General features: G+C 34.4%; 1 protein-coding gene across 1 annotated transcript in view; it reads left to right on the top strand.

Annotated features, from left to right (window-relative positions):
• Positions 1–17,294, top strand: part of TRDN (triadin) — a gene marked incomplete at its 5' end in the record, with an annotated part of 223,267 nt that overhangs the window by 88,457 nt on the left and 117,516 nt on the right. The window contains 1 exon segment of the mRNA XM_066315329.1: positions 12,035–12,112. Coding sequence (XP_066171426.1) covers positions 12,035–12,112 — 78 coding nt within the window.

The following is a 17,294-nucleotide window of genomic DNA, read 5'->3' as shown; positions in this document are numbered from 1 at the left end:
GAAGGGACTACTGTTATTACACAGTACAGCAAGAGAATTTCAAGACTGTCAGTATGGTACTATCTATTTAATATCAAAAAATAGGGAGATACTGGTATAAAGGTACATCAATATTGAAAGATCAAGGACTATATTACTGAAAAAACCAAAAAACACCCAAATCCTAGAACAAGGAAAGAATTTAATTTTGAAACTAAAAATGCCTGTATTTGCCATGGGTGGGCTGTAGCACTGGAACCAAATACTTGCTCTCCGCTGTTCAGATAGCAAAACACTTTAGGCTCTTGAACTATTTTTAAGTGTCACTCCTACTTGATTAGACTAGGATGTGTTGTGGATATCTCAATGACAGGGAGTAACATTTCAGCTTGTTACATTACATTTACATGGAGACAACTTTGATATAGTTTCTCTGGGGATATATTTAATGAAGTGCTATTAGAAGAAGAAATAAAAAACAGTCATAATAAATAAGAAAGTAGCATATTATTAGCTTGCTCTTTGGCGAAATTCAGCAGGAAAAACTTTCAACTTAGTTATGAGCTTTCACATTTCAAATCAAATGCTAAAGAATATTATTTTTTTTCCCATGGAGAAATGCTTTCTGGTGTGAATGACTCAATAGCCCCATCCCTAATGGCAGAAAACAAGCAAGCCAGACATTTGTTTCAGTGAAATACTGAATACTAATTACTGAAGAAAAATACGGGAGGCAGTGAGACTTTTCCAGTTTTACTTTTTAAACTTTTTACTTTTTTACTGCCTGCTGAGGGAAATATTGTACCCCAAAATTTGAAAAGACTCATCTGAATTCTTCTTCAGACATCATAGTTAATTGTCGATCAGTTTATCAAAAATCTGTTTACATTATGAAATCCTTGCCAACCCATTTGTTTCTGTGGATGGCATAAATGGAGATGATTGAACTACAGAAGTATTTATTTCTCTAGTAATATTCTGGGAGAGTCTAAAATGAAAGACATAATGAACAGTAATTTTAAAAACATGTATGAGAAACTGGAAATTAAGTTTGAGTTATTAAAAAATTTTCTAACTTATTCATTAATGTGCAATTCTTACAATAAACATTATCAGTTGGTGTTAAATATTGTTTCTTTAAACTTCTATTCAGCTATGAGAAACTATGAGAGGATATGCATTGATCTCATCTTAACAAGATTCTTGTCTATGACTGGCCCCCGCCCCAAAACCTGTGTATTTCATCAAATTCCAAAATGACATTGTTCTCTCAAAGGTGATGTTACCAGCATACAATCCTGACATCATCCCACAGAGGCAAAACAACTATCCATTATTCCCAGTTTACATCATCCCACTGTGAATCAGAGCCAGATGCTGGCACAAGAAGCTGCATCTGTCAACACTCTTGTGGCATTTCATTGTAACTTGGCCAATAAATTTCAAACTACTCCCTTTATTGGAAACAGCTACAGAGGGAATGTGTGGTATTCTGCTTCTGCAGAAAGGAATGGATGTCCTTCTTTGATAGTTCCCTGCAAGGCATTCTGAGGGTCAAAATTATGTGATACAAGAGAAAGCCAAAAACCGTTGCTGATGCAAATGAGTGTAAATCTTTGATTTTAATGGAAACAAACCAATTCATCTTTGAAGGCAGAGAGATCAGAGTAACAAAATTATTCTCACACTTGCATTATATTTCATTACTACTATTTAGTACTATAAACATTTCCCATAGTTCAGTAAACAAGTTTCAAAATGAAGGGTGATTTCAATGGAGGATCATCAAAAGACACAACTACTTCAGTTTTGAAAAGTAAGCTATTTAGAAAAGAAAGGCAAAAGTTAAATGCCAAAAAAACCCCTCCTAAACAGCTAATAGTAAATAAATTGCTTCCTATTTAAAAGGTAGAAAATAAGTTTAGCAAGTGACTTTGTAAAATAGTAATTGCATTTAATGACTCATTGTCATAATTGATTTTCAATTAGAAATATTACAACAGATACTGATGTCACACCAAGTAAGTTAAAAAATGGAAGCATTCTACAAGCAGCTTGAAGCAGCCTCAAAGTCACAGGCACAGGTTTTTGTGAGGGAATGTAACCACCCTAATATCTGCCAGAGAAGTAACACAATTAGGCACTAACAGTCCAGGAAGCTCCTGTAAATTTATGACAACTTCCTGACAGAAGTAGTGGAGGATCCCACAAGGAATGGTGTGCTGGTTACCTCATAGTGACAACCAGGGAAGGCCTTGTCAGAGATGTGAAGGTTGTCAGAGATGTGAAGGTTGGGGGGCTGCCTTGGTCACAGTGATCATGAGATTGTGGAGCTCAGCAATGGGCAAGGAGGAAGCTGGGCAGCAAGTAAGATTGCAACCATGGATTTCAGGACAGCTGACTTTAGCCTCTATAGGGATCTGCTTGGAAGAATCCCATGGAAACCAATCCTGTGGGAAGAGGGGTCCAAGAGACCTGGTTGATATTCAAGGATCACTTCCTCTAGCCTCAAGAATGATGCACCCCAATGAGCAAGAAACCAAAGAGGGCAAGAGACTTGCATGGATGAATGAGGAGCTTCTGTCATTACCCAAGTGTAAGCAGAAAATAGGAGATAGAAGCAGGGCTGGCCCACTTGGAATGAATATAGGAAGGTTGTCAGAGTAAGCTGGAGTCAAGGCCTCAGCACAGAGTTGATGAAACCAAACAAGATGGCCAACAGCATCCTAAATGGCAACCATTTTGTTAAAGTAGGAATCCTACATGGGTTGCAAATGAACATCTGTCTTTTATGAGACATGGTAAGCCACAAGCTTCTCCTTTAGTCGGTTTTATAAGCCCGGGTTATATAACTAAAATTATGAGTGAGCTAATGAATCTGTTACCTTTAGAATATAATTTTGAAAATTTAAGGAAGTTAATCGTCATATATCGAATCTCTCTCAACTTTAATGACAAGGAAAATAGGTGACATCTATACGACATGCCTTTAAAGACCTCCTGAATGCTAAATACACTTAAAAATCAAGAAGAACACACACACAAAAAAGTGTTCTGAAAGGCTTCCTGTTTTCTCCTGCATTTTTTGTTAAAAAAATGAAAAACCTATTCTCTATTGTGAAACGAGAAGTTACTCTTCTCATCCCAATATAGAATTCTATCCTGTCTCTGCTGGAAAATGAGGAGGCTCACTTTCAATAACAGTAATGGTACAGTTTACCATATCATATAGCTAAAAAGAGCATAGAAAGGATATAGAAGTACTTTGACAAGATATATTCCATAATGAAACATTTCAGCTTAGCAGGAATTCCTCACTTCTTTTGCTCTGAGAACATAAAATGCAGTAGACAGAAGAGTGTTCTGCCTTGCCTTAAGCAACACATGCTCTCCCTGCCTTGTTCTATGCCCACCTACTTATTCATCTCATCTGCAGACTCTGGGACTGTGAGCTGTGGCATAACCATTCCTTTCAGCATTCTTTCTCCAGGTGCGTCTTTCTCTTGATGTCAGCTTTCTTCCTTCATGTATCTGCCCTGTCAAAAAGACACATAATTTATGACATATACCTATAATGAGTCAAAACTGCTTTGTTTTTTCTTCATCAGAAACTTCTATTCCTCCCTCTGACAATTCACCTTCATTCCTATTGTTTCACTTTGTCCTTCAATACACCCAGCATTATCTGACAAAGGAAATAAGAGATTTCAAAAAGTGTTCAATGCCCGCACATATTATACAAAAACAGTGATTTTTTATTTTTTTTTTAGTTAGGCTTAAAAACAAAACCCTTTGTATATGTGAGATTCATTCATATAATTGTTAGCAGTTTGCGGAGCAATGCAATACCAGACTGTATTTACAATATGAAAAACCAGGCACAACTCTTTTAGTCCTGGAATATTTTTGTGTCACGAAACATCACCTTTATGGACAGCTGCAAAATAAAATGTTTGCAATTCATTGCACCTCACTTAGATACCCAAAACTTAATTGCTCAGCTTTAACCTTTAGCTGTCTTTATAGCCAGTGGTATGAAATGGAGGCCTCCAGAGGACAATTTCATCCTAAGAAAGATGCCTAAGATAGAAAAGATGAATCACCCTTTGAAGGTACCAATTTCTCTCCATTTACTATAAATGGATCCCTTGGGTGACTTATCTAGATATAACTGTCTAAAAGTTAACTTTTAAATGTCTGATGATGAGAGACCCTACATACATTACAGAAATATGCTGCAAATGTCCAAACAAGAATTTTGTTCAAATGAAGACTTGAAATGACAAATTTTTGATAAGATTTCAAATTATATTATCAGGAACATCTGTTGACTCAATCAAGGAAACCGTAGTGCCACTTGGAAAAAAATACATTCCAGTTGCTGTAGTGTTTTGGGAGTGAGTGAAAAGGGAAAAGAAAAAATGGAGAGAGAAATATTTTCTTGAATAAATGTGGAAGATAATCCCTATTCAAATGATTGAAGCAAAAGAAACATAAACAGTTTTTATATCAGAACAAAATCTCAGCTTTTAGAGCTGCCACTTTCATAGAATTTAAGATTTGGAATTTTGAGTTGCTGTATGCTCACAGTATTTTTTTTTTTTTTTAATTTCTGTTAGATCCATTTATAGGTTGAATGGAAAGACATGGTAATTTAAGTAATTTACCCAAAAATCATGATGGATGCCTTGAGCACAAAGGTTGAAACTCATGACAGTGAATCCCAGGACCCTTTATCCTAAAAATAACTTCTTTAAAAGGATAGAGCATCTTCCCTGGCAAAACTAAAGGAAAACAAGGATCAGTAGTTATCAAAGCACTATTGGTTTAAAATAATCATTATCTCCAGTAGTGCAGGTTTTTCTTCCAGTATTTCTCATAACTACAGCCGTGGCTCTTAGCTCCCAGTGATTTCTGTGGCAGTGAACAAACAGGAGTTAGGAGCCAACACCTCTTCACCTTTACACCCTCCTCTGATATTTGGTCTAATAAACCTCTCAGTTCTTTTTCCTCTAACTTCAGACTACATTATTGAAATTCTAACTTCTGAAAAACAGCTATGGATTCACTGTCTCAGGTGATTTTCAAGTATAGACAAGACAGGTAACATAATCATTAACTTTTTGTTGGTCTCATTCTAGCAAAAAGACTCAGAGATATGAAAAACTTTATGGCTTGGGGACAGAGATACGTGGATTTAGTTTGACTTCCAGTGATTTCTATATTACATATATTCATTATCCACAAATATATGTAATGGTGAGAGATCATCACAATTTGCAATTTTATCTGTAATTTGATTTTATCCGTGTTAGGCTGTGTTTGTTCTGCAAAAACTGGCATATGCACTCTTTTTTGAAGACAACATAAAGTATAGCATTCTTGAATCACAGCTATTCTGACTTGAGCACTGAATGTTTCTTCGATGTAGTTGGACTAAGCATGGTTGAAACAGTGGTATGTACCATTGATAAACGAAACACAAAGAACATAAATTACTAAGCAGTGCTCACATGGCATAGTCAGTGTCTATTACTTTTCGTCATAACAGCTTATAAGGTCCCTCTGTTCTGTTTAATTGTTAGCTGCAAGTATTTAGCTGCGGCGTTTTCTTTTCTGTTTTAATTGGATATTTCATATTGTGAAAAAAATTAGCATCTATGACAATTCCTGATATTCATGCTAATTATGCCAGGGGTTACTGCATATGATACCAATTTATTAAAGGTTATTTGGGGAGAGAGAGAAAGACTGAATATGTCTTTTCATTTTATAATTTGCCTTTACAGTCCTTTTCTACTCCACTATGCATATAATAACCCATCATTACCACACAACAACCCATAATTTTCACTGTCCTGGTACTTAGTTCTTTGAGATTCATCTTTTGATATTTCTAAACATAACAACTAGGTTTATTTTTACCTGATAACTGCCCGTGATAAATAATGGGAGGAAGTGGAGGCAGCAAATTCAATTTTCAGTTTTTTCAATTCAATTTTATTTTAAGGTCAGGAAAGGCTGTGTGACTTCTTACTTAACATATAATAACAAAACTGTTAATGCTTAGCTCTTAACTCCTTAATGACTTCAGTCTTCTGAACATGAAAATTAGAACAGTTTTCACAAATATGGATTGAGCTAAGGAGAGATTTTGTTGTAAAAATCTATGTAAGAGAGTTCTCAATAGACATATTTTTGTAAATAGATTAAACTGCAAGGCCTGTCATGCCGATAAAATATGCTGCATTAATTTCTGGACCCATGGTATCCTCTTTAGGTTAAAACAGAGAACCCCAAAACACCAATAGCTCTATCCACGCCTCTCTTGCCTGCCTCATTTGTACACTTTTTATGCACACTTGCATTGTGTGAGATACAAACGCACAGGAAAAGAAAAAATACATCAAACAAATTCCCAGCTGTGACTTTAATTGGATTTGGTGTCTGAGTGAAAACGCAGCAACTGATGTTCACACAATCTCCAGGAGTCTGCAACAATGATTCTCACACCTGTTTAATTACCAAATCAAGTATTTTCTGTTTGAAGACATCACTAAACCATGGGAGGAATTCGGAAATAGGTTATCTTCAAGGTCCCTTTGAACCATAGCCTTTCTATGATTCATTCTAAATAAATATTGGTATGCATTTATATGTTCATGCCTCCACATGTATAAAAGATATATTATAGTATTACTACATAAAAACATATATAAGAATCATCATCAACAACAAAGGATGAACTCAAATCTTTATGTATTAAAAATAGAAGGCTATCAAGTTGCTGCTACTTATTGTTTGGTGCATTGAGAAGAGCAATTTAATCCTTCCCCTTACTCCCTTTCAAAAGAGCATGTAAAATATTAGTCTGTATCCTTCCTTCCTACACCCTCAGTTTTTACCTACTGGTCCTCACTTTCAGCTTAATAGAAGGATGGACTCCCAAGGCTGTTAGGTTATCTGTAGAGGCCTGGTTTTGTTGTCTGTGTGTTGAGGGAGTATCTCACAATAATGTGTTTTACTTGTAAGTTAGATTCTATGTAGAGTTCCAAAATTATTTTTGATAGTGTTAATAGATTTTAAATACATAGATACAGTGAAACATAGCTAGATAGATAGATTTGTCATTGCCCATGTAATCTCTCCTTTTCTTCTCTTCTTATGCATCATAAAAGAAACTGGCTGACTGTCAGTGTGACATAATACTTAAATTTAAAAGATTGCACAGGAACTGGTAATCACTGAATATACTGTAGCATACGTTTTTCATAAGTAATATCATCAACCTAATGCAAAATTAGAGTTTCACTTTATGTTGAGTAATTAATTATTTAATAAAGAGCCACATCCTGAGTGCAATTAAAAAACTGAAATATATACTGGCTACTAAAATATACTTTCTTTAAAGTCTCATTTTATTATCCATTAATTCCATCTTCCTCTGTCAAAAATTCAGTTCCAAATAGGTAATCAAAATCCTGTTCAGATTTTTTTTCCCATTTGACATAATTCTGTTATGTGGCCACATCTTGATTACTAAATCCAACTCAACTTAACCGTTCTCTCTGTGAAGGTGATTTTTTTCTCTCCTAGAGAGATCCACATCCAGTACACTTCCTCAAGGTCAAAATGGTCTGGATATGTCTCAGCTATTGGGAGTGGTCCCTGGCCCCTGCCAATTCCTGAATTGAGCCAAAGAATTTTTTGAGACATTGCTGCTTGGCACAAGTCAAAGTTGTCAGAGGCTATCCAAAAACATGTTGCAGAATAGGTATATCTGAATTCCAGAGCCCAGTAATGTTCCCAGGCCCCATTAATTGCCAGCATGCATGAACCCTTGTGTCACACTGTGCTCCTTAGGAAAGAATGCCTATGTGGGGCATCAGTATTTTATTTCAAGTAATGCGTTCCAGAAAATCAGCATTTCCATTGTTCAGTACAGTTACACAGCCTCACCTCTTGATCCTCAGATGCTCTTGCTTAAGGAAAAGTTTGTTGCTGTTTTTTCTTGCACACATACTAAGTAGAGAAACTATTCCCCAGAACAGTCACAGCCCAATGTCTGGAGAGTAATGACTGAAAGCTGGGAAGGGACTCACCTTTAACTTGTAACAACTTACACATCAAAACTGGAAGCCTGGGCAAATTGGTTGGACTCCACTACATTTTCAGTTCTCTAAAAGCATATTTGGGAGTCTTGCCTCATTCTGCTGATCCATGTCTTGTTCCAACATTCATTAAACATTTGATTGGAATTTACTTTTCATAACAAATAACTCTGCAAAGACAACTACTTTATATGAATTATTTTTACTATCACTATCAAATGGTGTCATATCTGAGCAGAATGAGATTTAGCTGAAGACATTTTGCTGCACTGAGAAGCTCTAACAGAGTGTTGGTGATCTTGGACTGCAGGATTCCTGCTGTTCAAATGACTGGTATATGGATATGAGGAAATGAACAGTCATAGGAATGGAATTTCCATATATTGCACTCTGTGATGGCATTTTTTCTCTCCATATCCAATTGGAATTTCACCAGTCTGAGATGCCTGTAGTATAATAATAATAATAATAATAAATTTTACAAGTATTTTATCTTTTTATCTAGAAAGATATATTTAGACACTTTATTAAGGTCACTGCAGACAAATTGAACTCAGAAGATCTGGAAAGAAAGAAAACTCACATAATTTGATATTATCATAAGAAATCAATTTATATACAATATTCAAACATGACATTTTTGACACACATAGAAAGACATTTCCTAGATTGAGAAAAGTAAGGTAATTAAAGTTTGCCTTGTATTCCTTATCATGCAATAAAAAATCTAAAATATCAATAAACCAAGTCAGGATTAATTTCTTCATGACATCTCACGCAATTCGATAAACATTTATGACAGAATTTTCCCAGAGCTTGAGAACTGTAGCTGATTTTCAATTAAGTGTTCATGTTAGAGTCCTAAACCTTCTACTCATCCTTGCAGCCTATTTCTTTCCTTTCAGGCTATGGTAGAAGGTACTCATGTCTTAATGTGACACTTTTTCTCCTGGTGAGATCATTCCCATGAGCTTAAATCCAAAATATCTCACTCTTTCTGTTTTCATCAGATGTAATTTGTTGTCAACTGTTTACAATATCATGTATGGAGATACCTATAGAACAACTGCATGGACAGATGACACAGCGAAATGTTGTGGGATCACCTTTAGGGGCAGACTGGCATAGAAACGAGTACACATTTTTGTGCTTGTAATTAGATCTTTTGGAGAAATCAAAACCTAATGTTTATAATTTATTTTTAAAGCAGTTTAAATGAACCTTAGTGTCTTATCTCATAGTGGTAAAATAAAGACTATTTTTGAAATGAGAAGCGAATAGCTATGCAGCGCTTTTGATGGTTACATTTTTAAAACCGTGAGATAAATGTATGTCCAGTAATAATAGTGGTAATCTGGATAATAATTTCTCGTAATTCATAGACTAATCTGATTGTCCACTGAAAGCATTAAAAACATCCTGCCTTCCTCTCATTTACATCATGGATATGTGTCCAACTGGCCACTGTTAGATTCAAGATAGTAGACTTCATTAATACAAACGGTCTGATCTGTTAGAGTCAAATTCTCATTTCCATTTATCAGTTGTCTGTACTGCAGAAAACTGCTTCTGCTTTATAACTTAAAGAGGAGAGAAGAAGGAAAAGAAAAGAAATTTGACTTAGGTTGTCCCCTTTAACATAGTCCATCAAAAGAACAGATAAAATATTTATTCATTTACTGTCCTTTACATTCCCATCAAAGTGAATAGAAAGACATTTAATAAGACATGGAAACATTAAAGAAGCCTTTTATCAGAGTGGATGGGAACCTGCTCAGAACAAACATTTTGGCTTGAGGGAAAGTTTTTGATCTGTGAAGCTTAAACTTAAAACACTCTCATATTGGATCATGTGGTCAATTTGCATGAAATAAATGATTTGCTTAAACCTTGCAAAGCTATAAAATAAAACTTGACAAGTCATTAGCAATAAGTGGGATCATACTGGCATTATGCTCACACTGGTGCAATCATTAGAAAACTGCTGCCACAGCAAAGCATAGGAAGATAATAGGGCCAGCCCACAATTTGACCTAGAGGAGTTAGATCATTGCCCCATGCTGCAGATACCACACTCAATGCAAATTATTGACTATCCTTCATCATTATTCATCTATTCAACATTCTGAGCCACTGCCCTTTATCCTTTTTCATACAAAAAATTGTCCAAGTTATAAAAATTACCACTTTTTCTAGCTGGGAAATAGGTGGTCTAGTTTTGGAAAGGAAAAAAAAAAAAAAAAATGAAAACAAAAAAAATTGGAAAAAAAAAAAGGAACTATTGTTTATTCTAGGACTTTGATCAAATGTAGAATGAAAAATAATATTAGCCATACTTCATTAATTGCTATGTTGTTCTTAGTTTTCATTCTGAACTGGAAATTCAATTGCTCAGGTTTCTGTGTGTCAACATGGTTATGAATATAGCTTCTATTCTTTTTGGCAACAAAGGTAATCAGCAGCTCATTAGCTCAGCTTGCAACTTCAAGATTTTTTTTGTTCAGACATAAAGCATTTGGAAAATCATGGCTAAACATCTGGATTCCTGAAGTTTGCCTAACATTAATTTTAAGGCTCTAGGTACTCTGTGATGGGATCAGTAAATATCCACTTGGGTTATTGCCAAGACAGGAAATACATGAAAAGTGTAGGACAATTACCTCTTGTTGCAAAGCACCTTCAATACATTACTTTTATCAATGTGTTAACATTTTGTCAGTGGCTCAGGCACATGTCAAGTTTGAGCAGCTCTGTGTTTGATATTTTTATACAAAGTACTGGATGAACTGAACCACATGCTTGCAAATTATATGCCTGCAATTGTACATATGTTGATGAGATCCAATAACATTAAATCCATGACGCTCAAATCCCACTGCTGTCTTCAAGATGATATTTTTCTCATGCATTCCCCATAAGCATACACACCTTTGCAAAATGGGAAGGGTAAGTAAGATGCTGCAGTTTCCAAAGCCCATTAAAACCTTAATTTCTTTTCTGAGTCTATCAAGCATGAGGCATGGCTTTGAGTTTCTGATGTGAAGCTGGAGCTGAGATTTAACACTCTGTTTGCATGTGACTCTGGTGCAGTAAATGTATGCTAGTGCATATGACTGAATCAATATTATATTTAAGCACTTAATTTTATTTCTCAGGTCACAAAAATTTGCACTTTCCAAATGACAGTGACAGGATAGCTACTGAGATTAAATGCCAGTGAAATAACTTAAAATAAGTGAAATAAGGAGACTGCAAATACGTCATAAACTAGAAAATAAGCATAAGTAATGGAAGAGTAAATTAAATATGGTTGTGAATCTGTAAAGAAACTAAGTGAAAATTGTTTTGCACAAAACATTATATCTGCACATAGGCTAAGACAGTACAGAAAGTCCCAGCTGAGCACTCTCAGAGAGTAGAGGTGTTTCAGTCAGCAGCTGGAATCAGAACCTCATCAGTGTTTACAAGGCATGACCTGGTTGGTATCAGCTAATTAAGAATAATCCTTAAGGATGAGATACATCATATTTTTCCTGGTGTTTCCAGGAGCTCATAATAAGTGGACTTGAGGGAGTAAATGAAGATCATTTGTTTGACAGAAAAAAAATAAGATTTTGTTGTAGAAGAGGTGTCATGAATATGCAACCTTCTTATCATTGTATTATTATTCTCTTTTGAGTCTAAGGAAGAAAAACAGAACTGTAGCATTTCAGCATATGTTTGAGTCACTTGGGCTTTATTGGTTTCAAATGTGACTCTTAAAAATAAATTACTCTATTTGTTGAGAAATACATTTCCTTCTTATAGTGTCTGAAAGATATTAACTTTTATGCACACTGTAATATTTTTAACATGAACCATTTTGAAGGGAGTTCAGCCTCTCAGTGAAAATGCTCAGCCTGTTGGTGAATTCATTTTCTGTGCTTCTTAACCTGTATTTTTAGGTGCAGGACATAAGGAATTCGTACCACCTCGTCTTCTTCTAGAACACAGCCCAAGAAAGAAACCAGCAGCTATTGAAGGTAAGTTTGAGTTTTTCCACCTTTATTGGCTTCTACTTATTAACTTCACTGTTTGTTCTAATGGGATTTTTTTTTTTTTTTTAATATATATAACCTATTTTGCAAAAGTGATCACATTACTCAGGCTGGGACAGCAATGATACTGATGTATGCATGACAAGATGTAAATGTTCCTTATAGTGGTCTCAGAAGTGGCTTGGGGCATTTCCTGAGTGAAACAGATTACAGGATTTAGGCCTAATCTGTAAAGTGCTTTGAATGGCATTCAGCCATAACTTGCTATCTAAATATAAACATAATCAACATTATCATTTAATATACTTTGGATTATTCTTTCAGCTATTGTTATTCAGTCATTTTTCTGTGCATTATTTTTTTAAATAATGAACATAGTATGTCTGGCTCTGCATTTATCAACCCTGTTGCTATTGTTAAAGCTACTGAAAGAGAAATACAAAGTCGGATCTTACATTCAGAAGATTAAAACATAATCCCTGCAATTGAATTATATTGTTTATAGTTTGATGATTACAGTAAAGTGGTTGAAATATTCATTTTAATTTTAAAATTAACTATGTCCAATGACTTAGAATTACAACTGCAATTCATTTGATTGATCTTTACAACATACAATTTAATAAAAAAACACCTGAGACTTTTTGTGTAACTATGCAGCAGTTTTCATATGATATTCAAGCCCTTCAGTCACATCATGGCACTTGCTAATTTCTCTCGTAGAGGTCGTAGTTCTGTGTTACCCAGAAAGCAATTGCAGTCTAAGAGAAAAAGAGATGGGGTGGCAGAAGAATAAGTAACAAGAGCTACAAGATTTCCTGCATTTGAAAACAGAAAATGAGACTTAGGTTTTGCCAGGCCCATGACTGAAAGAAAGTGCTACATTAATTAAATATTTCTGTAATGTGATTATTGTGAATCAGAACATTTGGATAAAAATAGTTATGTGACTTATTATGTCTTTCCCCGAAAGTCTTGTTACCTCAAATGATTATTTCTTTTTAAATATGTTGTTTAAAGGAGTCTGAAATTGTGGTTATTTTGAGACAATATATAAATAGATTAGCAGTCCTGTTTATTTTAGGAAAATATTTGTACCATTCTTATCAGCACAAAGAAGTCCCTGCAATGTTAAACTCTGTTGTCTGTCAATTAACCATAATGGAAAAAAGACATAATAGAACAAGGCTGACACATTTGCTGGGTGATAAACTTGATCTTTAAATATAACTGTTACACAACAGGAACTAGTATCAAATTAACATTAGATTCTTGATTTTTGAAATCATGAGGAGCATGCAATTACTGCAATTGTACATAGAAATTACTATTTATGACCAGTTACACATTTGTATGTTTCATTAGCTCATTTATGCATGCAATTCAGGTAATTGGGAATGTAAATTAGACACCCATTTGGCAAACAAATTTGAGGGAGATTATATGCTCAGAACCATATAACTAAATTCTCTTTAAGTCTCAAGGCCAGTCATTAGGATACCTTTTCATGCAAGAGATTTGGAGGAAATGAAGAAGGCAGAATTACCTGTAAAACGTTACCATGAAAAGCTGTTATGCTGTACTATTCTGTGTTTCCCTTATATGAGAAAATATGCCTCAGTGCCTTGAGGAACCTTAAACCCTGAAGCTTTATTTCAGCCCTAGGCGGGGGGGAAAAAAGTAATTTATAAGAATATTTGACAATATGTCAGAAGGGAAAAAGAGGAGTAGGCAGACGAATTTAAATCTTTAAAATAGTTCAAGAGACATTTCCATGTGACTTCTTAGGGCTTAGATACCTTTATGACTGGTACATCACTAAATATCACTGATCTGGAGAATGGACATTGAAACAAAAGATTCTTCTTATAAATATAGTTGAAAACAGTATCATAAGTTGTCAGAAAGGAGAACAAATAGAATCACTTTTTAATTGAAATATATACTTTATATAACATCAAAGTCTGGCTTAGCCTTTGACAGAAGAAACCAGCTCTGAAAAAAAGGTAAAACTGTAGGAAGTAACGGAACATTTATCACACAGAGAATTCATGAATCCAATCTACTTACACCCTGGACTTTCCCACTCTGTGATGTTCAGACATTATATAATTACGCAGCTAGTAAAGGCTGAAAGGATCTTACTCTTTTTCTAGATTGGCATGTTTTCAGTATCACTCTATTTTGCCATTTCTACCTTAGGTAATCTTTGACCATTCTTGTTTTCTGATAAGGTGGAAATAGTGGTGTGTATGTGTCATATATCTCTAAAATTTTTAGATTATTTGATATCTTCAAATAGAATGCTTTTTGTGGATAGTATGCAATGTCCTGTAGAAATTATGCTCTGCTGAATTCTTGAGGCCTTCGAAAAAGAGCATATTGTTATTATGTATTAAATATAAAACTTTCTCTCTTTGTCATTGCCTTTTTCTCTTCCTTTAGTAAATCTTTTGGCAAGAGAGTAATTATTTAAGACAATCTCAATTAGTACACTAGATTCTAGTAGCAAGCAATAAGTCACACCGAAGTGTGTGTGTATGAGTTAAAATTTTCAGATATCTCCTGGTCAAAAAGCAAAATGCTTTGTACTAATTTGGTCAGAAAGAGAAGAACAGATCATTGCTCTCCTATTTCATGATTGGTTGGCTTTTTCAAAGATCTTACCTTAAATTGTCATTGAAGAGTTTGAATTTTCAGATCACCAACAGAAGAGAATAATAAAACAAAACATAGGATCCTGTAATGATGAACAAGAGAAAGAAGGTAAAGGAATTTGTGAAGATATAGGCATTGATATATAATATCTACTCATATTTTAAGCTTGGAAACCTTATTTGGTAAACTAGGAACTACTGAACTAATTTTAAATTCTTTATCTTATCTTTTTATGGAGCTTTCACAAGTACTTGGAAGTAGCGCTCTCAGCTTGACTGACAAGGATGTTGCTATGTCAGGACATTGGTGTCACCAGTAATTTGAACAGATCAGTTCTCCATGTCTATTTGAACTTTGACTTGAATATCCTTCTTCTTCCTTGGCTGTAGTCTTCCACACCACTTTTAACTCTAGATTTCATTTATTTTGTAATTCACTGACATCCTAAAACTTCTCTGTAGAGTGTATTTTTTCTCTGTGATTCTCTCTCTTAGGTCTTGAATTTTTGTTCAGCTCACACAGCTTTTAACCTTCCTCCATTTCCACATTCACATGAAAAGGACTTTCCTTTCTGATAATTTTCCCATGTTTCTCTCTCTGACATGGCATTATAATCATGGCTGAAGTTGAACAAGTGTAAAAACTAAGATCAGAGGCTTAGCTAGTTATCAGCAAATCTTCATGCTTGTTGTTCCAGAATAGCATGTCTTTGTCTTCTCCCAAGACCACAGAACCTTTTTGAGAAGCCTATAGCAAAATCCTTCTCCTGTTGGAAAGAATCTTAATGCATGTGGTATATAATCTCAAGCAGATCTATGCTTTTTACCCCTTTGAAGAGCACTGTATCACAAAACCCACATTTGAATGGCACTGTATCTGAATATGATTTTCCAAGTTATATTATCCTAAAAATCTGCTCCTGTATCTTTGAGTGTGAGACCATTTATTATGGAAGAGTCATCAACATAACCATTCTGATTTGTTAATGAATCATAACAAGCTCTGAAATATCCCTCTTCCCTGACTAAAGTATACTGACCATTTCTTGCCATCTTGATGATATCTGTGATATTAAGCGAGGAAAAAAACCAAACCAAAACAAAAAACTGTAATATCTTCAGAGGATCTATGAGGAAAAAAAGGTATTTTCTCTAGGTCTTTGAATCCTCTAATTACAAATTTTGCAGAATGCAATAAAGCAAGTTGCTGTGAAATGTGTTTAACTTTCCTCAAAACTCCTGCAGAGGCTAAATTGGCAACTGCATCTATGTTGCTATGTAGAATGTACACTATCTGACTGTCTCGAGAAGAATTTCTAGTCTATATCTCTGTTCATGAATACTACATTAGGGGATATAACCAAGAATATCTAAATTACTAAAGTCAATACAAATTTTGACAAATCTCCCTTGACGTACAGGAGTCTATAAATCTTGTAAAAGTCAATCTGCTTCTCTACAGTCTGTCAATGTCTGCCTTCTCTTCTGTACATAGATTGTTCTATAAAAAAAACTCTGTTTTCCTTCTATACTATAGAATCAATTACCCTTAAAAATCCTTTCAGTGAGAGATTGTGATTCAAGACACAACAGAACCCTTTAAAAAAGGCACAAATTTGAAAATTTTCTCGCTATTTAGAATATTCTTCATAATACTGACATGAGTTTTGGATGAAAATCAATTTTTCTGGTAAATTTTAATCCAAGGGAGAATAAAAACAGGAAAAAAATTCCGATTAGAAATATCATCCTACAATAGGTTAAGTTTAACCTAGGTTAATAGATGAACATTTAGTTACCTGTAACACATTGCTGTATATACAGCATAACAAGTTTTTTGAGAAATATGGGCCTTATGTCCCCATGAGTCGGTACTGAAAACAGTAAAACATTTAAATTATTATGAACAAGGTTTCAAAGTGAACTATTTAATGATTTAAATTAGACATTTAAGCAGTAAATTCTAATGATTTAGCAATGATGAAAAAAACCCTAAACCTTCAGTGTTTCAGAAAGCCCTTGACATTTTCCTTAATGACATGAGGCTCTTCTGTACTACTTTTATTCTATCATAAAATACAAAAAATTAAACAGACAAGAGAGGAAAGCTTACTAAAGTAAGAAAAAAAAAGCATAAATATATGTATATTTTCATTATACATATTATTATATTTTCTCATAATTTATAATAATACAATTTAAAATGCTAGAGTATGCTTTTGAAAATAAATATTCACCAAAGTTGACCCAAAAAACCACAAATAAGTATCTTTGAAGATTATTTTAACTTTTCATAGTGCTTTTTAAATGTTATAGAAAAGCAACAATCTTTTGCATATGTTGCACCGGCAAATTGGAAACACTTACTGGGATTAAGTTAATCTGGGCTTTCACAGGCAGAACTCCCATGTTTCTTTGGAAAGAAAAAGGAAACTCTTACAAAAGAGATCCTGCATACCTCATCATCCCATTATTAAAACTCATACATTCTTGCTCAAAAACATGCCACA

Source organism: Sylvia atricapilla, chromosome 3 (genome assembly GCF_009819655.1).
Source record: "Sylvia atricapilla isolate bSylAtr1 chromosome 3, bSylAtr1.pri, whole genome shotgun sequence".
NCBI classification, from domain to species: Eukaryota; Metazoa; Chordata; class Aves; order Passeriformes; family Sylviidae; genus Sylvia; species Sylvia atricapilla.
This window is presented reverse-complemented; position numbering and strand designations above follow the sequence as displayed.